Below are 22820 nucleotides of genomic sequence, written 5' to 3'. Positions count from 1 at the left end.
GCTTTTCTGTTTACATGCAAATCAGCTTTGTGATTGCAGATAGGTTTTCCTCTGTAATCCCTACAAACACTTTAAAAAGACAATATTCACAATGAAAGGATAAAACCAGGTAGGAAACTCAGCAAGGCAAACCCACCTGATCCATCTTGCGATTGCAATTTCCTGTTTTAGGAAATGGGTACTTTCCAGACTCAGTAGTCCACTAAATGATGTATTTTAGCATTTACTGTCTTTCAAAAAGCTATTATAAATCATTTGTACCATGATACAAAATAACAAATGATGCAGCAAAGATCATAAGCTTTGTAGACTGGTCTTTTCTAACTTGCACCCAGGTGATTGTATTTATACTCTGATGTAGAGTGAAATTGTTTTCTACAATTGGTACAGCATCCATATTTAAAAGATGTACTTAATTTGGAAGCTGTTTTGTCTACTGTGATGGCACAATGAGATTGGCCAGTATTTGGCCTCTTGAATTTTCATCTGTGTCTGCTGTAATTTTTATTTATATTGTCATTATGGTGGTGCACATAAAGAATAATGTTAACATGTCTCACTAGATCAGATATGCATCTGCTTGTAAAACACAGACAAGAATACAGTTGTGCTATTGAGAAAACAAGCAATCACTGGGTAACCAAGATAAAGCAAGTTCCTGTTGGTTTATTGTGTGAGAAAAAAGAGATATGCCAGTCACAACTATAGCAGTATATATAGAAAAAAAACCAGCAGCAGAAGCTGCTGGAGACCACCAGGTTTTATCTTTTGTGTCAGAATGCAATAGCATTTTTCACTTAAGTAGTTTCCTGACACTCATCACAGTTGTGGAAGAGATTTGGTCATAACTTAGTGGAGATACTGTAGGGTAAGAAATACAGTTTCTTTCCCTTCGTTTGCACTTCTTTTGTTCTTTAATGTGATGTTTCAGCAACAGCCCATAGCTGATCAGTAATAATTGAGACCTTCCTTTCCAGGCTCTTCTTCTTCCCTCTCATCCTCAGTCTCCTGAATGTACAGTGTCTATTAGTTTGAAAACAGAAGGCTATATTACTTACATGAGTATAACATCCTACTATTACCAACAGAAAGTGCTGGTCAGGTTACTGTCCATCTCCTGTGTAGAATTATAGCAGCACAATGCAACTGGAAGGTTGCCTCAGGGGCTTTTGGTGCTACTTCCTCCAGTGACCACTTTTATTAACAAAAGAAACCCAGGGGACATAAAATAATTACATACTGTTGAATGAATATTTGAGGAAGTATAAGGAATACTTTGGATTGTGTTCTTCCCTGATCCTAGGAGCTTAACATTCTCTTCAGCGACTCTTAAAAGCTACATGATACTAAAACCATTGTAAGTTGTCTTCTCAGTTGGCTTGAGAGTGCTTTGCCCCATCTTCATATAGTATCAAAAAAGTCTGTTCCAGATTATGGTGTGCTCCAAATTGGCCAGTCTCATTAAACCAGGCTGTTTATCTAGGTGAAATGTACTGTTTTCAGGTAAATTTTCACTTCGTCCCCAGAAACTGAAATAACCGAAATCACTGGACTTGTGTTTTTAAGCAAACCTATGTAAGAGCAATTCTTTTCTAGAATAATTCTTCCAAAGCAAATAGTTGCTACCAAGCAGAGAACTTGGCTCACAGGTTCCTGATTGATAGAGATTAGGTATGCGACGCTTGCAAATAGTCAAACATGCTGGGTCTGCTTAACAAACTAATACACTATTTCCGGAAGTGTATTTAAATCAAGAGATCTGCAAGATAACATTCAGTCTATACAGATAAAATAACTATGTAACTGCTGTAAGCAGGAATAATATTGCAGTAGGTTGTATACCCTTAGTGGGGGCATAACCTGGCCTTATAGTCATGTTTTCATGTTTTAAAAGCCTTCATGAATTTCTGTAGGCTAAGTTCAACAAATTAACAATATTAATAGTTGTTTTGCTTCCAAACCACCAGGAGGCTCTATTAATCCAGCTCTTTGATCTGGCAATATTTTTGGACTACAGTTCCAGAAGAAACTACAGATTCTTTATCTGTCAAGTGTTTGTGTGCCTGGCTTACTTGAAGAATTAAATAGTTGGAGCTTTTGCTTTTAATAGGAAGTCTATTTTTAAAAATTAATTTAGTGGCCAATATTAAAGTATATTTTAAAGTATATTTTAAAGTATATCAGTTATTATAGGTCTCAAACATAGCAAAGTCCCAAACTAGCTTTGACTGAGTCTGGAGTTCACATTCTTAGTGAACACAGCATGCAGTATGTAATTTCTGCCTGATGATATTAAATGTTATCAATTATGTTAATTAAAAGCAGGGCTTACATCAGGGAAACCCAAACAGACTGTCACCACCTATTGAAGCCACTGTTCTCTCCACTGCCAGTAGGATCTGATTTTCAATTTGCTTAGGACACTGCAAGGTCAGTAGGAAGCTTTCCACTCCAGGATGCTAGACTCAGCATTAAGTCAAGCCATGAAACACTTTCTTTCTTTGAATGGTCACTAAGGTGAATATAGGAGGATTATCAGTTTTCCAAGGTCTGCAATATTTGTTTCATATTAAATAAATACATTTGGTCATGATCTGCTTCAGAGGTTAGAAAAGCAAAAAATTCTTTTGCCCATAATAGTAAACTCCAGTATGTTCCTTTATTGAGCTTCTATTCTAGGTGAGCATGTTGAGATTTTTTGTTTTGTCTATTTTTGTAAAACCACTGTGAAGAAAACACAAACTTTAGTAGTTCTGCCCCAGGTTCCATGTACAGTATCTTGCCCTGGATGAAGATCTGGTTTACGTCTGTTTATGAGTAAAACTTCCTCTGAAAATTTGTCTTGTCATTTAATGATAGTAAAGCGATGCAGTTATATAGGTTTTCCACTTCTTCCTGGCCAGATGCACAGAGACCTTGATTTAAGCATCACTGAATTTCATGACAAGATTAGACAGGGTATTTTTCATTGACTATGGTGATCTTTGGATTGAACTCTGTGACTGTTACTTCCCGTACAGAAACGGATAAAGGTAAAAAGAGGTGGCTTTCATTTCTGTTGGCTTCTCTACAGTGGATGCAGTTCTGCATTTCGTATGTTCTTAACTGTGCTCATATTTAGCTCTCAAATACTAATACAGAACAAACTGCTACATTTGATCCCATTTGAATGGATGGGAGTTTCTTTGGTAATAGATTTTTGGCCCAGTTAGGCCCAGTGTTTAGACAGTAATATATCATGGTGTATCTGCAGATTCAAATGGTGAATTCATACCTTCTAATGAGTAGGGGATTGTTTGGGGTTTTTTCTCCCTGTAATTAATTTACAGAAATTAATTTACTCATTTAAAGAGGTTTTTGTATATTTAAACAATATGTTTTGCTTTTTTCATCAAGGGTGGACCTGGAGCAGCAGGTGCTAAGGGTGAAAGTGGTGAACCAGGTCCCCAGGTACAATAATATTAGCTGTTAAGTTTGTGCATGTATAGCTTTAAGAAAATGTATTCATATCACTTAGAATAAATCAGTCAATGATTTCTTTCCACATACTATTGAAGAAAAATGGCTTTTCTAGTGCTATCTTAATAGAATGTAATAGCTTGGTTGTTTATTTTGAAATATGAAAATAACAATCTTTATATAACAAAGAGCAATTATCACATGTAGAGTGTCATCACTTGAAAACATGTTTTAATATTGTCATTTCAGGCTCTTTTCTCTGTTAAATAATCATGTCAGTCTGCAATTGTATGACCTTGGGCTCTGATCTTATCAGATCTCATAAGGTGAGAGAGGTTGAACTTAGTTGGGAATTAAACAGGATATTTTCAAGAAAGACATAACATAGCTAGAATAAGTCTTTAAGAATCAGTGCATGCTTTTCTTCTTAGCTTACTACTATATCAGCTCCTGTGCAGTGATGCTATGGAGCACTGAAACACATTGAAATCTTTCAGATTAAACCTAAAAGTAATAGGGGGTTCTTACAGAAATCATGATAGGAGTGTCTGGAACAATGATTTTGACAGATCGTAAGTGGTATCATAGTTTTGCGACATTATTAAGCGCCCTTCGTAAAACTCCACATGAATATTTGCAGAAGGAAACCAATGCAATTAAACAAAGAAGTACTCTGAACACCTGGTCAGTCTTCCAGTTTCCTGTCTTACGTTGTTAGTAGTTTTTCTCTTCCTACTCAGTAATTTTGGATGGCTAGGCCTTACCATTGCGATTTCCACCTGAAAAAGACAAATTTACATGGGGGATGAGAAAGCTTCCGTGGAAAAATACACCTACGCAGTCATTGGTGAAAGTTACATGTGTTTGAAAAGTGGAGTTGTTTCCAGTCTGAAGTAATATGGTCTCCCTTTATTTAAGACTGTGCTGTGTAAAGCTAAGACAGCATGTGAGTTGTTTACCAGAAAACCTTACATTTATGTATGAGTTATAGATCTGAAATAAGCACTCTTTAGCCTTCATCAAATTATTATAATATGACTAAAATAATTTTGGCATGAGAGAAAAAAAGGTTATCAAACCACAGGACTGAGATCTTCAAGGCCAGGTTGGATGAAGCCTTGTGTGGGATGGTTTAGTGTGAGGTGTCCCTGCCCATGGCAGGGGGGTTGGAACTAGATGATCTTGAGGTCCTTTCCAACCCTAACTATTTTATGATTCTATGATGCAAAGCCATGGGAAAAAACTTAAGAAGCTTTTATGTTGAATGGACCAATTACGCTGTGCTTAGTGCCATCTCATGAAAGCTGGTGTTGAAATTGGTAGTGCTAAGGACAGTTTGGATGCCTGTGTTCTTTTTAAACTCATGGGAATTTTGAAACCAGAGTGCATCTTCTGGGAAAAAATGCAGTTTGTGTATAAAAAAAAATATTACCTTGTTCTTGAGGAGAGATGTTTAACTAGCTTGTTTAACTAGCTTTTTGCTGACATGAATGTGATTCTAAGAATTACACTCTTTACATTCAGGGCCCTCGTGGTGTTCAAGGTGCCCCTGGTCCAAGTGGAAAAGCTGGCAAAAGGGTAGGTAGTGTGTGGATCCATCCTACACTGGGTACATAGTTTCTATTTAAATATATGTAAATATTAACTGTTTCCACTCCATTTTTTAATGTTTATCCCTTTTGTTTTTTGCAGGGACGTCCTGGAGCTGATGGTGCCAGAGGAATGCCAGGAGAACCTGGTGCAAAGGTAAATAATAGTGAGACCTGAGGCTTTATTTCAGTTTCGGAATGACCTAGACAGATTTTATATAGGTACCAGAGTTTCTTCCAGGCCACCACAAAATTCTTCTCTCAAGTGAAAATACTGAGGTTTCAGATAGCTGGGTTAGATGTGAGTTGAGAATCAATCATCCATTTAAAATATGGTAATTAATGGTAATGGTAAGTGGTCTGACCTTGAAGTAATTTGGTTCTGGGGCATGATTCATGTTCCTCAGAGTAAGTTTCTAGTTACAGAGTATCAGCAATAGTAAAGTCAGTTTTTCAACTGCAAATTACAGCTAGAACCAAGCTTTCATTTCAGTGTGGACTTCTTTTTTATAAATAGCATAATTACAGCACAGTGAAAAAATTGGTCTGGCATCTTCTCTTTATGTATTGCATAAAAGCTAATTTCATGAGTTTGATCTGTGTGCTTCTTTCCATGTGTTTCATTCAATATCAAACATTTAAATATAACCAAGAGTAGAGACTAACTTTTAGAGAGAAGGCACAATTTATTCAGAGTAATACAGAATGCAGTAGTCATTTACTAAAGCTGTGATTTCTTCTTTCCTAGGGTGACAGAGGATTTGATGGTCTTCCTGGCCTTCCTGGTGACAAAGGTAACAGGGTAAGAAAAGCATGTATATTTATACAACAACAAATGGATACTTTCACAGAAATAATGCACTGTTTATTAAAAATAACACCAAGGACTGTGGGGAAACTGAAAACAGAATGTCATCTTTTCACACTACAGAATACTATCTGTATTGTCACATAATGTATTCCTTCTGAAACATTTTAGTAATATCAATCAACAGCAATTCATATATATTAATGATTTAAATATATTTTCAGAATTCAGATCACATCATCTAGGTTTTGCTCTAATTTTTCTTAGTTTAGGGATTTGCTTGTTGGATTTATAGTGATTGTTAAGGGAAACAGTAATAGCAAAAGGAAATGAGCATGAAGTTTCTGTATCAGGAGCATGACAAATTTTAACCTGCTGAGAAGCTTGCTCAACAAATGCATTTGTATGTTTGAATTCACAAACTGAATTGTTCAGTGTGGCTTTTTCCAGTAACTGCAGTTTAAAGAAAGATCAGAGTCAGGTCAGACAGGAAAATTTGAAGTAATGCTTAAATAATGTACTTGCTCCTTATGTCATACCAATCTGTAGGATGAGACTGCATCTTTCCCCACAAAGTGTAGAAATGATCAGAGCAGGGGATTTCTGCTTTAAATTATACCCCTAAGTTAGATGCTAGTAACAACAAGATCTCCTGAATGTAAATCCCTTACTATTGTCCTGGTAAGTGCAGTGAACCATAAAGAAGCAGTGAGTGGGAATGTCAACAGAACCATTCCCATATATTCTAAACCTTCATGACTAAGGAATTACTACAGCTCTCACCCTTCAATGAGTTAGCACAATTGCCACACTTCCTAGAAAATCTCTGTGTTGTCTACTGGCCCATAATGTAGTTCTTTCTAATAGCATCTAAAGGTACTTTTCTGAATTCTGTTTGCAATGTGAAAAGAACTTCCAGTGTCATACAGAAATGTCTTGGTCCTCTTTCATCATCCCCTTTCACTTAAAGAGTGTAAAGCAACTAGCTCATCGTTTTCATCGAATGGAAATTCAGCTTAATCAGCAGGTGACCAGCAGAGGGGGATAGACATTAAGCTGTTGCCATTACTTCACTCCATTGAAGGCTGAGGGAAAATTGGTTCAATCAGGGAGTGTGTGGAGCTTTCCAACCTGAACTACTAGAATTGTCTCTCTGTGGGACCAGTCATAAAGAAATAACTGTGTTGTTTTTTGTTTGGGTTGGTTTTTTTATTTTGGTGGGTTTTTTTTTTTTTTTGGCAAATACTCTATTTGTTTCATATTTTCTAAACAAACAAAAGCAGGAGAATAAGTTTGGGTTGAAATTTAAAAAATAGTATTTCTTTCAGTCCATTATTTAAAATCACTGCATTCTCATGATTCTGTGGAAATCTTCTGTAAAATTACAAAGTATGATCTTTCTAAAAGCAGCTAAATTCAAAGCCAGATCAGGTCACTGTAGCTCCTGGACTCATATATACTGACAGCATATAATGCAAGTGTTAATTTCTCTCTGGCTTGCCATAAAGAGCACAAAAGACAAGAGAAGCAAATTTTCTGTTGTGGTTATGTTTCAGCTGTAAGAGAATTGATGTTGAAAACATAACTTGTGTGGAAGTTTTAGGACTACTTTTAGAATTATTCGTGTTTGAAATATGAGTTGCAAACTGGATGTCTCTCTGAAGTTAAGCTTTTGTCAAACACAAATCATCAGACAGGAGATCCTGGATTAAATTCCAATGTAGGGAAGATCAGACCACATGGTGTAATATTCTTTTTAACTTCATTATTTATGTCTTTGAATTCTATTATTTAGATATACCAGATGTATAACCCTTCTCCAGTAAAAAAGCAAGACACTGTATATTAGAAGAAAAGGTCTAAGGAAAACGAAATTCTGGCTTTAACAGAATATTTGAAGGAAAGTGTATTTGAAGGCTGAGAATTCTGCTAATGATAGGAAGTTTGGTTCTTAGTGCATGAGAATACCAGGACACTGAATGTAAGCTCCTAATCTAACTGCCAGGTGATTGCAAAACTAGAAAGATAGCCCTTGAGGGGGATAACTATTTCAATATTTGAAAGCTTAAGTCAGTCTTCACCTGAACGTTAATTGAAAGGCAGGGTACAGATCATGCATCTCTTATGATCTTTCAGGAGTGTCATTTAGCATGTAGAAAACCACATGCTCTACTGGCAGATCACATTGAGTAGTTCCAAAACTTAGCAAAATACAGGAACTTCTGTATTGATTCATCTTATGGCTATTAAAGTGCAGTTCACGGAATTTCATTTCCTCTCCGATGTCAAATACAAGTTACAGAGGACAGAAAGGCAGTTGAATAAAGTCCTGGCATCCCTAAATTAGATAGCCTTAGGTTAAGAGAGCAAGTTAGCTAAAATCCCAAGAAAAGTCTAAAAGAGTAAAGAATGGATCTACTAAAGAGCGACTTCATATATTTCTGCTAGGGTCCACACAGTGGTCAGGCTCTTTGGAGACACTGATAAAATTAAGGAAAACAGCATGAATACTTGGTTGTTGTCCAATGCCAGAAGGAAGTCATAGTCTAAAAACCCGCTGCCCAGAAAGAGGTCAGTCAGTGGTGTTTGAGCTATGTAGCACACTAGTTCTCTTTAGAAATGGGGAAAGAAAAATAAATCCTAAAAGTATGGTCCAGAATCTACTGAGGCTCTGCATATGTAGAGTTGAAAAGCCCCAGCCTCTGAGGGGAATTGTGGAAGTCTGGCTGCTTTCCACAGCCTCAGACAAATCAGTCCCAAGGCTCTCAATGACTGGTGCAAGGGTGCATGGTTTCGAAACTTCACTGTGTATATTCCAGGGCCCAGCAACTGGTTTATTGACTTCTGACCCATGTATACCTGCCTTATTTTATTGGCAGTAATACATTGTGTAGCTGGAGGCGGAAGGTGCCAATGAGACAAAGGAAAATACGGGTAACACTGCCTTTTGTAGCAGTGGTTTGTTTATGTTTTGGGGCCAAGAATAGTTACACAGTGAAATTTTACAAACACAAATAATTCATTGTATCAATAATGTTTATTTTTATGCTGAAGTAATAAAAGACTGAATCCTGTAACCTATTACAGGTTTGTATCATTGTGTCGATGTGTTTTGACACATCAGACTTCAGCTAACACATTAGTTTTCATTTTCCTCCTATCCACTATTGTTTCCAGCAACAGATGTGTTATTCTTATAACTTTCATTATTCTACAGGGAGACCGTGGCCCACAGGGACCTCCTGGCTTACCTGGTGAAGATGGATCGAGAGTAAGTTGCTATTTACACAGTCAGATCTAGAGCGAATCCTCATGAGGTGGGAATATGGTTATTTTTTTTCCTAAAACTTATATTCCTTTTGTACAAAACCAGGGAGAAGATGGGGAAGTAGGACCAAGAGGTCTCCCAGGTGAAGCTGTAAGCAATGCTTTCTTATTCTTCTGTTTCTGTTACAAACAAAAGTCACTATCAGGTTTTTTTTCCTTTCCATTGAACTGTTCTGAATTCCAGATATAAAAATTACTGCCTGTGTGTGCGTATAGAGAATACTGATAATGGCTGAAAAGCAAACAAATGAACAGTTTTGTTAGGGGTGAAACATTATGTACAAGATTAGAATTAGGACAGAGATATATCCAGCCAAGCATACCTGAATTCAGAATCACAAAAGCTATTTCTTATCCTGCTGTGTAAAATCAGTCACTGCAGTCATTGATGCGTGAGAATATAACCAAGCCCCTGTTGCTTTGAAAATGTTTTCTAAACACCTATTTATTAGAAAATAAGGCCTGGCTTCTCCTCTTTTTTTTTCACACTACTGTGCTTCATGGGGTAAGAGGAATAAATGTGATTTCCAGAATGCATTCGTTTACTATAATAAAATTATCAGTAATTTTTAATTATTTGTTGGATCTTTACTACAGATAAAATTTGTTGGAACTTCACAGTTTTCGAATAGTAGTATAGAGTAGGAAGACCAACGTATTTTTAAGACAGGAATACAAACATATTTGCTACGATTCAGGTCAGGCCTTCAGGCCAAGGTACAGCTGAAACTTTAGTGGAAGATACTGTGCCAGTGTTCTGCACCAGGAAATATAAATAGTTATCTCCTGCCTCTGCCTGAAATGACCATACAGCAGCTATATCAACACCTGCCCTTACACTGCCATCTTGTTCATGTGAGGTGGAGGCTGGGCCGTGCCACCCGCTCCTGCGGGCCGGGAGGGAAGGGGCTGGCCGCAGCCGGCAGCTTACCCATGCAGGCACACGGCGCCAGCGGGCAGGAGCCGCCGGCGGTCAGCAGAGCGGGGGCTGCGGCCCCGCCGCACCCTGTCACAGGCCGGTGCCAGGGGCGGGGCCTCCGCCGGGTGCGGGCCGCCCCTTAGAGCTGCTTTAGAAAGGTGAAGGGTCGGTCTGTGCTCCCAGGTGGCAACTTACAGGACGAGAGGAGCTGGCCTCAAGCTGCACCAGGGCAGGTTTGGATGGAGCTGAGGAACAATTCCTTCCCCAGAGGGTGCTCAGGCATTGGAACAGGCTGCCCAGGGCAGGGCTGGAGTCACCGTCCCTGCAAGTGTGCACACACCGTGGAGACGAGGCCTCGGTGCCATGGGTCAGTGGTGGCCTTGGCAGTGCTGGGGAGCGGTTGGACTGGATGAGCTTAAAGGGCTTTTACCACCTGGTTGATTCTGTGATTGAAGAGAATCTGTTACTAATGATTTTTTCCTTTCTTCCTTTCTCTCTGTCTCTCAATGCTCATGCTGCCTTCCCCTCATCCTTACTATAGAATTAACTAGGTTGGAAAAGACCTTTAGGATCATCAAGCTCAAATATGACATTCCTGTGACATTCCTTGCCCAGTCCTGCTCCTGGGCGTCTCTGTTCAGAAAGAGTCATGGGGGTGTTAATAAGTGTTTCATCTCTTACAGGGTCCACGGGGATTGCTGGGCCCCAGAGGTACACCTGGTCCCCCTGGACAACCTGTACGTATGAACTGCTTTGTATTTGCAATTTCCAGGCGGAAAATGGAAATCCACCAGAAGTCGTTCATGCTTATATTGTGTGTTGTAGGGCATTGCAGGTATTGATGGACCTTCTGGCCCAAAAGGAAACATGGTGAGTAAGTAAGCTGTGAACTAAAAAGGGTGTGGGTTCTAAGAATCCTTTCCACATTCTCTTGCCCCGCCACTATGCCATTTCTTCCACTTAATTAAGCTTCTTTTTTGTCAGAATATTCAGGTTCATTATGATTTTACATAGAAAAGAGAAGCAATCTATTACTCAGTCTTCAGCCAAAAGGCCTACCCTTGCTTTCTGTCAAGCTCCTTTAGCACCATGGACTCCAGTGCTTAGGTCCTACACGTGGTCTGTTATTCTCTGTTAAAAAAACCCCAAACTTAATGTTAATTAGCATTTACAAAAAAAAAAGAAAAGTCAGTCTGGATAGAAAATTGGTGGTAGACTTTAAAGAGGGACAAACAATGATGAGTCTGTATTCCTTTTAGCACTGACAGTTAAGATCTGTAGTGCAGAAATGCAAACCTAATGCCCTGATATTTTTTTGCATGGTAGGGTCCTCAAGGGGAACCAGGACCTCCTGGTCAGCAAGGAATTCCAGGCCCACAGGTAAGTGTAAAATAACTCTCAAGATGTATGATGTAACGTGCAGCAAATGATTAATAGATGTGAGTTACTAAAAGGTTAGCATTTAATGTGCAAAACCGATAAAGCTTCAATGATTTTATAAATAACACTGCAAATGTACTCGGGGCAGTGGGAGCAGAGTTTTCAAGTAAAGCTTTCAGAGGGATTTTTCATTCAGGAGAAAAATGACTCATTCAGTGTTCCTGGAATGCAGCAGGAACGGCCACACCTGGAGGAGGACTCTGAATAGGATCTTGTTACAGACCCACTGCCAGAATAGTGGCTTGTGCAAAAGGCTCACACAAAACTCCTGATCTAACTTGTAAGGGGGGCTGGGGGGGGAAGCCACTTGTATTTGCCAGTATGTTTAAACAGAATAATGAGGGACCTTTAGTAGGGTGAATGTATGTATATTGTTCTCCCTGGTTTCTCACACTGGTTTCTTTTTAACAGGGGCTTCCTGGTCCTCAAGGTCCTATCGGACCTCCTGGTGAAAAAGTAAGTTACAGTATTATTCTGGTATTTCACAGGCAGTTCTGTGCAGCAGCCTTGCTTGTGTGTTTAAGAGCTTTGCTATGTTTCATGGAATAGTAAGCTAAGATCTAAAAATTAGCATTATATACCTGAAATCATTAAGTAAATGAATAGCCAACGGAGACCTGGCTGTCCTCTCGTATAAACACTTTCACAAGCATCATTTCCTCCCTTTAATTTCAGTTAATTCTCTGTTATTAGCTTCATAATCCCATCTACAATATTGAGCAGCGTGTACTTGTATGTTGGTTAGTTTCACAGCAAGCTGTGAAAATGATTTTTATTAATCTCTTTTTATAACAAAGTTGTACCCACCCAAGTTCTCTGTTCTCAAGGATTATGTTTTGACATAACTTTGCAGTGTAATTGACATACTGTAGTGTGCCACTTTGTGTTCTTTTTCCAGTTGCTCTGTTTATATGTGTTCTTGTGGTTTGAAACATGTCTTCTATTAATTTTAGAAATATCAATTTTGAATTTTGCACTAATTTTCCCTTTCTCCCCCTTTTGCTGAATTCTTGGTCTATTGATTCTTTGTTTTTGCTTCTCTTCACTGTTTAATATACAGCTCAGAGGAAATTGAACGAGATTTTAGGAATCGATATACATGCATTTTACCTGCCTGTGTGCCGCAGAAGTATTATTCTAACAAAATGGGCTAGGTCCACAATATATGCGTTCAAGAGGCTTTCACAAATGTACCATGCCTTTCAACTATGAGTACTGGAGTTCTGTAACCTGTACTCTTTACTTCTTGGTCTTGTTGATATCTTTCATATATGGTGAATCCTTTCATTGCTGAAATTTTAAATAATAGTCAACTTCATACACTGGAGAATTCTTCCCCACCTTGTGTTGTGTGTTTCCATGTTCATAGATAATTCCTGAAGCCTGTTCTCAGGAATATGGGTGATTTGTATTGGCTAAAGAGTGTAAGAATTGTCCTTGTGCTTATATATTCTATGATAGTATCTTTCTGGATTTAGTTTTGTCATAGTTTTGGTTTATCCCTGATATCTATATCAAGATATTTAGTTATAAATATATTTTATATTCTTGGGTCTTAGAGTTAAATGTATTGGATCTGGGGTGGGTTTTTTTTCCGCTCTAATTCGTTGCTTTAAAAAAAATGTATTGTTATTATTGTTCTCTACGGCTGTAGTGGGTTTGCCAGTTGTTTTAAAATGCTAAAAACATTTATGGTGGTTTGCTGGCTTAGGGCATGCCAGTCCTCAGCAGGGATTATCTTCCATTATCCTTGTAAATAATAGAATGTTCACTGTTGTTCTTAAGATGTGTCTCTGTTATTGCATTTAGGGACCTCAAGGCAAGCCTGGCCTGCCTGGCCTTCCTGGTTCTGATGGACCTCCTGTAAGTAACCAGTATTTCTGGATACCCATGTTGCAAAAAGCACTGGTAGTTCTAGTTGGCAACTGCATTATAAAATCCATCTAAAACTCTCCTAAAACTTGTTGGAGCAGTTAAAAATCAAAGAATGACATCTTTAAAGCAGCTGCTAAAAATGGCTGTGGGTTTTTAAAATGTGCTTCCAGATGATGAAATGCATTTGAAACATCTGCAGGAATATGCAAATACTCTAACTGACAAAGGGCTAGACATTGCTTCACTGTAGTCATACTATGTCAGTATGGCAAAGCAAATCATCTATAAAAATACTCAGCATTTGTTTTCTGAGGAAACACAGAATAGACTAGATCTTTCTCTGCTTCCTGACCTGAGGTGCATATTACATGTTTGGGTTACTTCTTTCATTGTCTGCACCAGGACTGACAGTATTTAGAATCTCGTGATCATTAAGGAATTCAGCTTTGCTCAAGGGATGCATTCACTCACATGAATAGAGTATAACCACCTGAAGCAGTATCGCTTACAGTTCAGGCCCTAAACTTAAATGGAATAATTTTTCATAATTACATGGATATACGCTAGTTGTATCAAAAGCATCATCTTTTTATACCACCAGAGAGGTTTAGCAGGCATTGTGACTTCTCAGATCATGTCTCTCTTCCCCTTGCCATTTTCCCTCACAGTATTTCTTTTTAAATTAGATCTGCGTTTCTTAAATGAGGCTTAAGCAGGATAAGAAAATCAGAACTGACTGCATGCATAAGGGCTACTTGGGAATACAAACACCATAACCGTGAATGTCCCCTCCTTCCTTCTCGTTTCCCTGAGCTTTTACTGCTGAGTATGATATTGTATGGTATGGTATGGTGTGATATATCCCTTCGGTCAGTTGGGGTGAGTTCTCCCAGCTGTGTCCCCTCTCAGCCTCTTGCTCACCCTCAGCTTGCTGTCTGAGGGGTTAGAATGGGACAAGAAAACCACACTGTACAAGCACTTGAGCAATAGCTAAAACACTGTTGTGTTGTCTAGACAGATTGAGTCACAAATACAAAACACAGCATCAAATGGGCTGCTATGAAAAAACTAACTCAATGAGTACACCCACCCAAAATTATTTCCCTCATGCACAGTCAGGTTTGTTCAGAGGAAGGGCTGTAGAGGCAGGTTAAACTTCAGTCCATTTTGATTGATATGACCTATTTACAAACATAGAACTACATTGGTGATTGAAGGCAATAAACAGTACCTTCCTGACTGCAGTGAGCTTTGTAGCTGCTTCCATGCTCCAGAGCATTTTTTTTCAGGAGATGAGGAAAACTAGCTATTTCATTCCACTTCTGTATGAGGAAATGTCCTTCTATTTTGAAGGTGAGACATTGTTTAAAGTGGTATATTACACTGGAATTAATAGAAATCTAAAAGGATACAAATACAGTCTTTATTAGCAGCATTTTTAAAGTCATTTCATGTTATAGAGATCTCTAACTGGATTTTAATTTTACACTCAGGAATGCATATTCTGGGAGGTTAGGATTAAAAAACTGATATATGTAGATTTAAACAAGCAAATAAATCTTTAATATTAGTAAGACAAACTGTTTAAAGGAAAACTAGCCATCACTGGTAAGCAGCTATCAAATGCTTTTTATTTTAATTCTTTTAATAAAGAACATAGTTTAAACTGTTTTCCAAGGCCAGAAAATTGAATGTAAGCACCAGGGGTTTGTCATATAAGATTAACAGCCACATCAAAATCATATCATATTTGACACACTGAAAACATTTTGCAGTGTCAGTGACACCGAAACATGAATGGTTTTAGTAACTGGCTACATGTTACGTGGGAATACATGCTTGGCAAAAGTGAAGATTTACTATGCTTCTCTAGTAAGACTGATGAACATAAATTCCGGACTGATTCTCATAAGCTTCTATTAACTTTTGGTTGCATTAAACTACTTTTAAATTTTGCAGCATTTTGGTATAATTTCTTCAAGAAAGGAAAACAGTGGATCACTTAATATTTTGAGTGCTGCAGTATTAATGTCAGCGATGCAGAGCACAGGCTAACACAGAAACATATTTTGTTTGAAAGTAAGTCACACTTTAAAACAAAGACGTAGAACGTTAGGGCTAGATCAGCCTTCTGTTGGCTTCTGCAGCAAATTCCATAATCTTTTAAATAATTTTAAGAATGGGTAATATTAATCACCCTGCTTGTTTCAGAATCAAATCTGACAATGTCTTGCATTATAAACTCTTACTGCTGAAACATTAACTAACAAAAAGGGTGATCAGGATAGTCCTGAAAACATTAACATAACTATTGTTCAGTTTCTTCTTTATTACGTAAATTATTATTTTTAAATTTAGTTTAAATTTATGTTTTTTAATTAAATTTATTTTTTAAATTAAATTTTTAAATTAAAGTTCTTATAAGAACATCTTTTCTCAGCATTTTGTGCTTCTGTGTTCTAATACAGAAAAAGGGTGATGAGTGGCCTGAAATTCAAGTGTTTAAATAATTGTGGTTTTATAATAAAATGTCAGTACCAAAAAATTAGTGTTTTGCAAATCAGATACGTTTCTTTTAAATCAGGGTCATCCTGGCAAAGAGGGTCAGTCTGGAGATAAAGGTGCATTGGTGAGTTTTAAAACTTTTCTATTTATTTCCATTTATTTACATAGCTTTCAAGAAAACCTTTGGGAGTTTTTCAGCTTTATGACACATTGTTGCTCCAAGAACTATTTAGGAAGTTACTAGAAAACTCATGGCACATTCAAAGCATCTGTGTACAGACAAAAATATTTATTATATTCTAAACATTATAGAAATTCTAAATACTATAGAGATTAAACTTTGAAAGTAAAACTGATTGTAGAGTTGACAGAATGACAGTCAATGAAAACTGCATGCATTTCATATAAATAACTTGCAAATAGTTTGTTTACAATTTCATTGCATAAAGTACCAACAAGGGCTCTTCTCACAGAATGCATGTTCATTGTATTTTTGAGGTCACCTTCAAGTCAGTTCCAGTGAAAAGTTATTTCTTTGTGAAGCACTGAACATCTTGGAGCTCTTTAAATCTTTCTGCTCACTCAGTATTGACCTTTGTTTATCCAGAATAGCACCCTTTATAGCAGCTGAAATCAGTTTCAGTTGCAGTACTGATTTCAGTGGCAATACTGAAATATAGTCTGAATAAATAGCATGAATGAATGAACAGCTCAGAATGTACAAATCCACTGAAACCAGCATATTAGTATTTGTGTCCAAAATGTTCTCTGTTAAAGGCTTGTAGATTTTATCCTGATTCCTTGAGAAAATAAAGCTTACACAGAGCATTTATGTTTTGAAAGTACAGGTGTGTGTGACTATTTTGTCAGTTGTTCCTTATTTCTTTTGAATTTACTGATCAATTTCAGCCAAATTTGATGGAAGATTTTATTTCTCAGAGATGTTAGCAGTCTAGAGGCGTTGTGAGAAGACAGTTGGAAAGGCCCTATTAGGGAAAGATTTTATTATCTGTCCATTTCAGACATTGGAGAATCATCAACGAAGCATCCTTAGACACAGATTGGTTTTATTTGCTTGTTACCATTGTTTCAGATAATTTATATTGTGGATAGATTTTTCTGAAATATACAAGTAGAACCAAGTTCATTATTCTTTTAATCATTTCATAGTGATATTGAACTTGGCTTTTGATATGTGATATGACTTTTCTTAGTGTCAGGCAGCCAAGTGTTATTTTGATGTCTCACTCAAGACTGCTGCATTATAGTGAAAGAACAAAGATAGACTTGGAATAGAACTGCTTGCTAACCAAGTACTGTACAAACAAAGGTTCTTTACTCCAATGTATTTTAGGGGCCTCCAGGTCCTCAGGGTCCAATTGGCTATCCAGGTCCTCGTGGTGTAAAGGTAAGATTTAATTACTGGATTTCTTCCTCCACCATTTTTTGAATATGTGCATGTGGGTAATTCTTTATATTCTTTCTTTAGGGAGCTGATGGTGTCCGTGGTCTCAAGGGATCCAAAGGCGAAAAGGTAAATCTGACGACTTTTAATTCCTTCCCCTTTTTTCACTGTGTTGTCTTCTGTCTCCTTCACTGCAGTGTGTTTTCTCTTGTAGCAGTGAGTTTATTTTTGCCTTACCCTAGGGACATACCAAGCCCAATTCATAAGTCAGTGACCTCCATGGTTATTTACACTGGTACAAAGTGAATATAAACCCTTCAGTTCTTAGAATGGTTTAGGATTCTCTTTCCTCCAGTTTAAGTAACTTCTAAGGTGCTCTTACAGTAGAGAATTAGGCATCCCCTCTCTTGTTAATACTATAGCGGATACTAAGAAACTTGTGCCTCAGAGAGATTTGTGGTGACAATAGTGTTATTTTACCTGTTTTGAAAAAGCAGTAGGCTAGGTTTTGTTTTGGTTTTGGGTTTTTTTTCTTAATATGCATCTTCCAGTGGCTTTCTAGGTTACAGGTGTTTTTGTTTCAGATCTCTGGCTTTGCCAGAGTGTTGGACAGCCCCAGCCAGATGCATGTGTATGAATATGAAGAAAGCTTTTATACCCTCTCAATACCATTAACTCTGTATGTAGAGCTCTTACTAGAGCAAACGCCAACTACTGTGATCTCTACTGACTTCTGATGGTCCACAGTGGCTAAAGCTACAGCCAGAATTGTTTAAATTCCCACTTTCCTCAGCACTCAGAACGAGACAGATAACAAACACCATCAGTCATACTTCCTGACTGCACAGGCAAATTCAGCCTTGTGGCTCCAGTGGCTACTGTGCAGATATTTATAGCTATTTCTAAAGCAGAAGACTCAGTCTTCTTGAAAAGCCTTGATTTCAGCACTAGAGAGCTGTCTTTCATGCTCAGATGCCAAGAGCTGCTGTACATTTTCAGCCTTTCCTAAACCACAGTCTGTCTAGTCTGCATACTTATTTTAGAGTTGCTCATTAAATCTAGGATAAAAAAGAGTGCGTTTAATACCTGTGGAGACAGGACAGTTCAAAAAGCCCCAGCTTTTTCTTGTTCCTTATTAAACTATTAATATCCATCTAGGACAAAATACAGGACTCGCATATAAATAGGCTTGATACGTGTGTGTATATATGTATGTGTATCAGTGAATACTGATTAGCGTAATCTTCACAATATTTCTGTATTGATCTCACAGTTGAGATAAGAGACTGAATTCTAGTGAATACTTCAAAAGGTCACACAAAGACATTTCACAGATTGTCCGCACAGTATTACACAGGCCTTTTTTACTGACGTTATTCAGATGCCATTACGTGAGGGAAATCACTGTAAGAGACAGAAATAAATACACTGATCATTTAGGAAAGCCTCTGTAGATCTGGAATGGTCCGAGGGATATCGGAAAAGGTGTCTGTAGTAAACCTGACTAGAACTCTAGCTATTTTTTTTTTTTGTTAGCAGCAGAAGAGGAAATAGAGCGTTCAGCTCTCTCCTCCCACATAGAATAAAATCATCCTTTTGTAGATCTCAGTAGCTGGAACATCACTGTGAAAGCTGAAGAAGAGTTTCAGTTCATTTGGCAGCCATTTGGACAGTAGCTGGTGTGTGATCAGACATTGCTGATATGTTGCAAAGTGTTCTCATTCAATTATTGTTGACCATGGACATAACTGAGCAACTTATACAACTAAAGCTTTTTGTTTTTCCCGTGTATTCTGCACTCTTTTTCACCTCTTTCTAAACTTTAAGAAAGACCACCCTGAAATTTTAATCTATGCAATAAGATGACTGTATAAAGATTAGTTTCACTATTTAGAAAGCATGGGAAACTGGCTTTTAGAAGGCTTTTTAGTATATTTTTTCAATGAATCACAACGGGTTACCTCTTTGTTTTTTGTGTCTTCACCAGTTTTGAGCTGTTTACTGCAAATCTATTTCTGTCACCCTTTCTAGACTTATTTGTTCATGCACTATGACTGCTTCTGAACAAAATCAAAATGGCTTTAGCCTTGCAATCTGGCTCAGTAGCTGCCAGGGGAGAAGATAAAGCTTTTGTAAGCACAGGAATGCAAAATGCAAACTTCTTTTTCAAAGTGAGGATGAAACAGAAAGCCCATCTTGTAGTTTTTTGTTTAGTTGTTTAGGGGTTTTTTTCGGTAATTTGGAGCACAGTAGCACTCTTTCCTGGCTTTATTGACAGTCCAGATGTTACTTCGCTACTATATCAGCAATATTGCTTCAGCATATTAAAAAATACTGAACATCTTACTATGTGCTTTTCATCACAAAGACCTTTGCTCCCAGGACATAAGAAAGCATCCAATAAAAACAGTCAATAATCTTTGCTGTCTGGATATTAGATCAGTATTAGAACAGTAGCTGTATGATGAACTCATACAACTACATACAGTCTAAGAAAGAGCAAACCCAAAGCTGTTCAGTTATACTAGATCAAGTCGTGAACAGCTTTTCTGAGCAACTCTGGAGGTTTCTGTTTGTATCTAAAATAACTTCTAATGCCATAAATGAAAGTTGTCAGAGTACTGTCTGCTTTGCCTTCAGCACGGAGGCCTATTAAAATGCGTAGAGTAAATTCTCTGTCAGAATTTACTAGGTAGTAAATAAGTAATTTCCACTAGGAATAACACCAGTGTGCACCTATTTTGGCACTGTACATGGATTTAATCTTAACGGCCATTAGTTTTCCTACTTTCTTTCAATCATGTCATCCAACGAAAGTAGGCAGGGCTGAGTATTGCCAGAGATTGAACTACTATATAGGGATGTCTACTTCTTCTTTTAGGTTATAAACACTAAATACTTGTCTTTATTCTTTATTTTATTTTTTATTAAGGTGTGATAACCAGCCTTTTTTTTATTTATCCCTTTTCATTATTCTATTAAGACACTAGTTTAAAAGAAAAATTAATTCAAAAGGAGATCCTGCTATCAAGAAGAAAAACACTGAGTAATTTGCCACCAATTTTTTTTTAGTTAGTTGAATGGATGACCTTATATAAAAGAGTGATTATCAAAAAAAAAGTTTAGGAGTTAAGAAAGAGCTTTGCACTGTAACTCATAATAAAACAGGAGAACTGTATTGTCTGTATCTTTAAGCCGATTTTAAACAGCTTTAAACAGTTGTTATTAGAAACTTTGCAATAAAAACTAATTCTGAGTAATGCACTGATATACTTTCTCTGAAACAGCAACAGCCATATTGGATTTGCTGGTGTCTGACCATCTCACTACAGAATATATTCTGTAGTGAATGTATTTTCTTCTTTTATCTGTGACAAAAAGAATGTTCTCTATTACTAAAAGTCATTATATACATTTCTGCTTTTTTTAGGGTGAAGACGGTTTTCCAGGATTTAAAGGTGACATGGGCCTTAAGGGTGACCGGGTAAGCATTTACTCGTAACCCATATGTTCTTAAAAAGTTTCAGTGTTATTGTTTTGAAAGGATCAGTGAACAAATGAATGTAAACCAAAGATGACATAAGAGCTAGTAGCTTAAATTATTTCTGTTCTCTGTGCATGCACGGATTTGAGCCAGAGGTTTGGTTCTTGTGAGTCAATAATCACAGGGTTATAAGGTGGAAGAGAGTATCAGTCTTGGATATCCTTTTCACTAAGCTTGTGCTTAGGGAATCTCCTTTTCCAGATTCCAAGATCTCTAGTATTTGCCTGAGGAAAATTAATTTATCTAGGATAAGGGTGTTTCCATTCCAACATAGCATATTGCAAATATCTGCCAAAATGAAGTGTTGTTTAACCCAATGAGCACTTCCTTTCATAGAAAGTGTTGTGCAGGTTCTAAAATAACTTCTCGCAAGAGGCTCCTAGCCTGTATCTGGTGTCTGTATACATAAATAACTGGGAAGATGGTATCCACGTTAGTGCTTAAATACAGACATTCTTCTTTCTATCGACTGTCAGAGTGCTTTCAGGAGAATTTAGGGAAGAGAGAATAAGAATACACTGTTTCCAGGTGTACCTCTCTTCAGGCAAAGCGACTGGGTTCTTACACTCTTGAAAGTAATATTCAGTGCCTAATTTATATATATATATATAGATAGATATAGATATCCATTCATAAAAACAACTTACACAGTGGTATTTTCCTCATTAGAAATTGGGTAGGGCTTTGAGCAACCTGATCTAGTTGAAGGTGTGTCTCTGCATTGCAAGGGGGTTGGACTAGATGACCCCTACAGGTCCCTTCCAACCCAAACCAATTTATGATTCTGTGATTCTAATCTTTATTTACGTTTACTGGAAAATTATTTTCAAGTAACTGTGGGTAGTCTCTTTAGTATATGCACAAAGGCCATATTTATAATGTGGTGTGTTTTAGGGAGAAATTGGTCAGCCAGGTCCACGAGGAGAAGATGGTCCAGAAGGTCCTAAAGGTCGAGCAGGTCCATCTGGGGACCCAGGTGCTGCTGGCCCAGCTGGAGAAAAGGTTAGTAGTCAGATATCAACTAAATAGCCATGTAATTGCCTCATAACATCCATAGAACATGTATGTTCTTCATCACTAAAAAAAAAGTTTTCATATCTGCAAAATCTTTAGCTACCTAACAGTAGGTTTTATGAGACACTACTGCAGCAGATCACTGGAGTTCACATTTGAACAAGTACTGCGAATCACTGATGTTATTTGTAAATATACAGAAAGGCGTTATAGTACATCAGCACATAAGGCAGCTAAATCCTTACCCCATATTACATACAGTGCATGCCAGCTAAGGGAAACATGATGCAGAGAAAATAGCTGGGCACAAAGGAGGATAAAGGAGCTGCTGGAGAATTAATCAATATTCACAGTCATATTATGACAAATTGTGACATGCAGATTGTTTGAAACAAAATAAAAGTCTAAAGTAGGGTTGGAAAAAAGTGAAAGGGGCTGTTAAAAAGGGTGGTGTTACGAAAAATAGGAGAGAACAAGCTCAAAGATAAGTACAAATCTCTGTAGAATCCTGACCTCAACAAAAACCACTGGAGATTGACACAAAGGAGGAAATGAGGCTGAGGAATGCATGTGTAGGTACCATATCTCACTGTGTGACAGCATCAGAAAACAAAGGTGATTTCAGGAGTGGAATATTGGATAAATAGGAAAGAATGATAAAATAAAAGTGATGGTTCAGAAATGCATATACTGTATTTCACTAAAGTGAGAACATAGTGAAGAATATTTCCCCCTTTTTTTTCTGTTTTTTTTTTTTGTTTGTTTTTTTTTTATTTAACTGTGGCCTTAATGCTAGTTCTGTCTTAAAGAGAATGGGACAGGAGGTGCATTTTACATTTCTTTCTCAGTTTTGCTATCTTTCAAATTGGAACAGTTACTATTTTCTAGCAATATCCCATCTGACATCATGATGGATTAATCTGTCTTTATATCTA

At 37.4% G+C, this 22820-nt stretch overlaps 1 protein-coding gene across 3 annotated transcripts in view; it reads left to right on the top strand.

Annotated features, from left to right (window-relative positions):
* The window catches only part of COL11A1 (collagen type XI alpha 1 chain), a 168760-nt gene that overhangs the window by 67673 nt on the left and 78267 nt on the right, over positions 1 to 22820 (top strand). For all 3 annotated transcript variants that reach the window (XM_065669577.1, XM_065669580.1, XM_065669579.1), the window contains 16 exons: positions 3397 to 3450; positions 4984 to 5037; positions 5152 to 5205; positions 5797 to 5850; positions 9074 to 9127; positions 9230 to 9274; positions 10786 to 10839; positions 10928 to 10972; positions 11429 to 11482; positions 11954 to 11998; positions 13352 to 13405; positions 16002 to 16046; positions 17277 to 17330; positions 17412 to 17456; positions 20758 to 20811; positions 21766 to 21873. In XM_065669577.1, coding sequence (XP_065525649.1) covers positions 3397 to 3450; positions 4984 to 5037; positions 5152 to 5205; positions 5797 to 5850; positions 9074 to 9127; positions 9230 to 9274; positions 10786 to 10839; positions 10928 to 10972; positions 11429 to 11482; positions 11954 to 11998; positions 13352 to 13405; positions 16002 to 16046; positions 17277 to 17330; positions 17412 to 17456; positions 20758 to 20811; positions 21766 to 21873 — 873 coding nt within the window. The remainder of the gene's footprint in view (positions 1 to 3396; positions 3451 to 4983; positions 5038 to 5151; positions 5206 to 5796; positions 5851 to 9073; positions 9128 to 9229; positions 9275 to 10785; positions 10840 to 10927; positions 10973 to 11428; positions 11483 to 11953; positions 11999 to 13351; positions 13406 to 16001; positions 16047 to 17276; positions 17331 to 17411; positions 17457 to 20757; positions 20812 to 21765; positions 21874 to 22820) is intronic.

The sequence above is a fragment of the Lathamus discolor genome, chromosome 3 (assembly GCF_037157495.1).
Source record: "Lathamus discolor isolate bLatDis1 chromosome 3, bLatDis1.hap1, whole genome shotgun sequence".
Taxonomy (NCBI): Eukaryota; Metazoa; Chordata; class Aves; order Psittaciformes; family Psittacidae; genus Lathamus; species Lathamus discolor.
The sequence above is the reverse complement of the archived record's forward strand: the minus strand, read 5'-3'. Positions and strand labels throughout refer to the sequence as shown.